At 41.6% G+C, this 4,902-nt stretch overlaps 1 protein-coding gene across 1 annotated transcript in view; it reads right to left on the bottom strand.

The window, feature by feature from the left end:
• Positions 1–3,683, bottom strand: part of mtnr1bb (melatonin receptor 1Bb) — a 52,759-nt gene extending 49,076 nt beyond the window's left edge. The window contains exon 1 of the mRNA XM_005928024.3: positions 2,502–3,683. Within this exon, the coding sequence (XP_005928086.1) occupies positions 2,502–2,709 (208 nt within the window). The 5' untranslated portion in view covers positions 2,710–3,683. The remainder of the gene's footprint in view (positions 1–2,501) is intronic.
• Between the last annotated feature and the right edge of the window lie 1,219 nt (positions 3,684–4,902).

Here is a 4,902-nt window from a genome sequence, read left to right as displayed (position 1 = left end):
TTCTCTCTGGGATCACTTCCTTGGAGATGAAATGCCGGATTGCTAGCGAGGCTACAAATACACACAGCCACTCTATCACGTGACCCGTACTGCGATGTGCTACGGTTATGAGCCGAGTTACGCCATGTCACAAGTTTTGTGAGGTGCTTTTTTTGATATTTAATGGATCGATTACATTTTTTTATTTTTCTCTGATATCCGATCCAGTAATTTACGCCAGTATCGGACCGATACCGATACGTAACATCGGATCGGTCCATCTCTAATAGAAATTAAGCAATTTTTAATCAAGCGTTTGATATATTGTCTTATGCTAATGGGTGTATATGGGGAAATTGCTGGCATGTGATTAATCACAAGATGTGCTGATTGTCCTTGTACAAGCAGTTGTTGTTGTTGGAATTGTAGATGCGCATTTTATACAATTAAAAATTGATCCATTTGGTGGGATCATGCCTCCTAATCCCCCTTTTCCAGAAGATCCAAGCCATTTGAAAGCCTATATGAGAGATTTCCACTGGACAAATGACAGTTAATGTTTTATTCTCACTGGGGGCACTTGACTGCATGCACTCACTGCAGATTTTCTCCTAAGTGTACACCAAAGACTGATCATGCTTTATATTCAAAAAGGTTCCATCAAAGTAATGCCTGAGTCACTGTGGGAAAACAGCAGAGATGAAGATATCCAACGTTTTCTGTGGTTACAGCAGCAGCCAACCTTTTCTTTAATAGGCTATAATCTCTGTTTTATTCTCTCAACAAGTGGGAAGCCTTCTTTTTGATTATTTAAATCCTCTGAATGCTGCTGTCACTGTGTGTAAAGTTTAATAACATAATGATTATGAGGATATCTATAGGTCATGTCTTGCTAAAAGAAATGATTCATGCTGGCACCCGACTTGTTACTTCTTAATTTTCTGAATTCTGCTTCTTGATAGCTTCAATAAATAAATAACCTTGATTAGATTTAACGCTATGAATCCAATGAACCTAACCTAAACCTCTATTTAAAAAAATTGAACCTGAAGACAAAGTTGCATTCAAATGCTCCAGTGATCACTGTGTATATCTGAGTGAAAGAGGATACACCCAAATGGAATAAAAAACGTCTCCATGAGAAGCCCTCATATCCACTCGTGGATATGAGGGCAACTTCATTACGTGCTTCAATGAAAGTTTGTAGTTGCTTTGATAAATCCTAAGGGTTTTTTTCCTATTGACTAATAAGGGGGAAATGAGTCCCGGTTGCTTCCTACTGGCTGAAAAATAGTTGCTGATTTACAGATTATGCAAATAAATGCATACTTCCTGCCCTAATTGTTGCCTGATAAAGCACAAAATAGCCAGTCAGCACTGTGTGGCAGACTTCACTGCATAAAATATCCATCTTGGCAAGTTTTTTATCTCAGTCTCATTCTTAAGCATTTTTTAAAATTTCCATTAGAATAAAATATTAGTTTTCAGTTCACAAAAGAAGCATCTCAAGCTTGTAATAAATATGGAGAATTAGGGAGAAACCCAGTCACATTAAAAGTTTGAATGAGTCACTAAAAATTAGTAGTTATTCATTTCATTTATAATTGGATGAATTAGAGGTCCAAGAGTACTTTTGTCCTGCATGCAGAGGCGCCTACATTCACAACAAAATAAGTTCATCAACACCATTACAGCAAGCTTTTCAGAGGGACTCCTCTGCTTATTAACCAGCCCTTTCATAGTAAGTGTGACTCAGAGTGCCGGTGAACTTTACTAGTAGAGCGTGTAAGTGTGGGAAAAGTGGGATGCCAGACTGTCAGAGTAGCTTTAACAGTGCAAGCTATCAATAAGAGCTCCAGTGGCAGCTTAATTCATCTTACATGACATTTACTTGAACACACTATTCCCTAACTTGAAGCACAGGTGAAATCTGTGCCTGTATCATTTCTGTGCCCATCTGCACCTACTGTAAGCATCCTGTCCATGTGCCTGGCAGCTTTTAATCAGCATCAATGTATTAAGCTTTACCAAGATGTTTAATTTGAAATCAAGTTAAAAATCCAAAAGAATCAGGTTAAATTGGACAGTACCTAATGTGAGTTCAGTTTAGTCACTGATTTTTTATATTTTTTCTCAAGGTAAGGCACATAAAATGCACAGTTTACTAAAGTAATTTCTTTTGTTGTTGCTCTGATGACAGTGGCACGGAAAGGCTAAGTGCGCTCTGAGGTCAATAGGTTAAAGAAATGCGCAGAAGCAGCCCGAGATTAAGAAACGTGCGGGGTGAAACAAAAACAAGATTTTATATAACCAGTGTTCACCCCCGAGCAGATGTCACACTCAGCATTGCCTACGTAACCTACATCATTATACAAACTCTCGCTAGACTACAGTAAGTTGTATCTTTTCCATCTGGGTAAATGGCGAAGTATTGTTAGTTCTGTGATCACTGATCATGTGGTTTGACTTTGTGCGACCTTTGCGTCCTTTCAGACTATCGGAATTGGGGGAAAAACTCCTACCCGCGTTCCTCAGCTTGCGGTTCCTGAACACCGAGATGATCACCAGCAGGTTCCCCAGCACGTCAACCACCGTGGTGAAGATCAAAACACTGGCCAGGATTGCAATGACCCAGGCGGGGCGAGCGGTCCCCTCTGTGGCCAGGGTGCGATCTAGCTGCCCCAGCCGTGGCTCTGTCCGGTTCTTTACAAGTGTTAATGTGTCCGGCATCACTGGCCCACAGCCCGAGCTGCTTTTGAATCGCCGCTGTAAATTTATGTCCCGCAGGTACCGTCGGTACCGGCGTGTCCTAAACGAAACATTAAGCGCACCCTTTCGAGTTCCACAAGAGCCCAACGAGAGTCTGCCACTTAAAGGCGATGGGAATGAATTGCCGGGCTATTGTGCGGGAATCACGTGTGGCATATAAAGTTACACGTACTCTCGGCTCTTTCTTATGTTCGCACAAAAGTCATCCATCCACGTGCCACGGGCAGCTCGGACACGCGGCGGTGCCACACCTTCTCTCTGGCAATGAATGCAAATTATTTGTCGTTCAGAAAATAGTCCTCCAGATAAGGTCCAGTCCATTCATATTTTAAATCTCCATCCTCGTCAAGTGTCCCCGGGTTGCTGGCTGGCATCTCCAAGTCTCCTCCTGCATGTGCCCACGCGGGAAAGAAGAAGGCTATTTCTTCAGATATATATATATATATATATATTTTAAAAAATGCCAAATCATCGCACCGCCGGCGGAAACCTCATTTAATTTGCTGTTCTGGGAACACACGCGTGAACAAATTGCCTTCCCTGACCGTTTGTGTTGTCCTTGCCATGCTCTGAACTACGACGCAAACGGCGCTGTCCGTGGCGAGGCGGCACTGTGGCAAAACATCAAATCCACAGACTGAGCACGAGGAAGACACGGCTTCACGGCTTCACAAACAACGTTTGTGCCTTCCACTGGGCTTTATGCGCATCTCCATTTCTCACACCTCTTGCCGTCTTTGACTTTCACTCTTCATCTCCTAACCTACTTTGCCGAGGCATGCGTGCAAACAAAGATTTTCCCTCATTTTCCCCTCTGCCTATCCCCAGCGTGACATCCCAGAATCTGTCTTTGATCTCAGCACAAAGCTTGGTTGTGCTCTAAGTGTACACACAGCGGTGGGTCGGCATGGGAAGTCCAGTCAGCACACACAGACTTGTGTGAGGCATGCGTCGTAGGCAAACGACAAATTTGAAAATGTAATGATTGTTTTTTCTTTGTCCGAAGTTATTCGTGTGCAAGTACAAATATGCTGTTGGCTTTTAAGGTATTACAATTAGCATTTCCATGCAGCTGGAGCCAGGCTATATAATTGAAGCCTTTCATTTGCAAATACGGTGCACTATTGATTGAACCAATGTCCTTTATTAGTGTCTCTACTGAGTGCCACTTATGGACTAAGCTATAATTCACTTTGTGCACAGTGCAGTAACAGTAAATGGAGGTTGCAGGCTAAACCCATTCATCCTTAACACGGGTAACAGTGCAGTCAGTCTCTCCATCAGATCTGGTGGATTCATATGTCATCAATACTTGTGGTGACACATTGAGGACAGTGCCATTCCACTTGTTTAACTCTTCACTGCTGGGCGAATGGATGACCCTGATGCCCTCAAGCACAGCAGCAGGAACAGATTAGAGCAGCCCAGTGTCATCCTCAAAGCAGTATGATGAGTTCCACATGAGCCTGATGTGATGACCAGGAGACAGACAGCTCTGGCAAGTGAGGTCAGGGCACACAATCATACGCTTTAAGTATGTGAATAAACTCGATAGAAGGGACAGTGACTGAATGAATTTATAATATTACTCACACCAGGAAAAGAAAATCTATAGTCTTGATGGTACAGACCACAAAACATCTAAATCTGCTAATTGAAACTGCAAATCCCCGATAAGACTGCGCTGACTGTGCTTCACAGACTTCGGAATCTCAAGCTAATGTATTACAGTGCTCGTCTGCTTTGAAGGAACTTTTGATAATCTTAAGCACTTAAAAAATAATAATAAAAAAAAAACTTCAAGGCATTCTTAATTGCAAGGAAATCTCCTTTATCAGCACAGCACGGTGATGTGTAACCTTAAACCTCTGAGTTTTGTCATATAAGCCTTTGAGTAAAAAAAACACTAAGAAAGGCTTTTAAGGTAAAAATAAAAATAATAAATCCAGGATTATTAAAGAAGCAAGAAAGAAAGAAAAAAGATGCAAGTACCCTACAATTTATAACCCAATCTGAATCCATAAATGGTCCTATTTTGATATATACTCTTTAGAAAAAAAAGATTTTTAGCACTTACTTATAGCAGTGTAGCCTAATGTTATGGGAATAAGCGCAGAAATGAGGATGTAGATGAATAATGTACTGAGAATCTCA

This window comes from Haplochromis burtoni, unplaced genomic scaffold (genome assembly GCF_018398535.1).
Source record: "Haplochromis burtoni strain Fernald_Lab_line unplaced genomic scaffold, NCSU_Asbu1 Contig_109, whole genome shotgun sequence".
Taxonomy (NCBI): Eukaryota; Metazoa; Chordata; class Actinopteri; order Cichliformes; family Cichlidae; genus Haplochromis; species Haplochromis burtoni.
The sequence above is the reverse complement of the archived record's forward strand: the minus strand, read 5'-3'. Positions and strand labels throughout refer to the sequence as shown.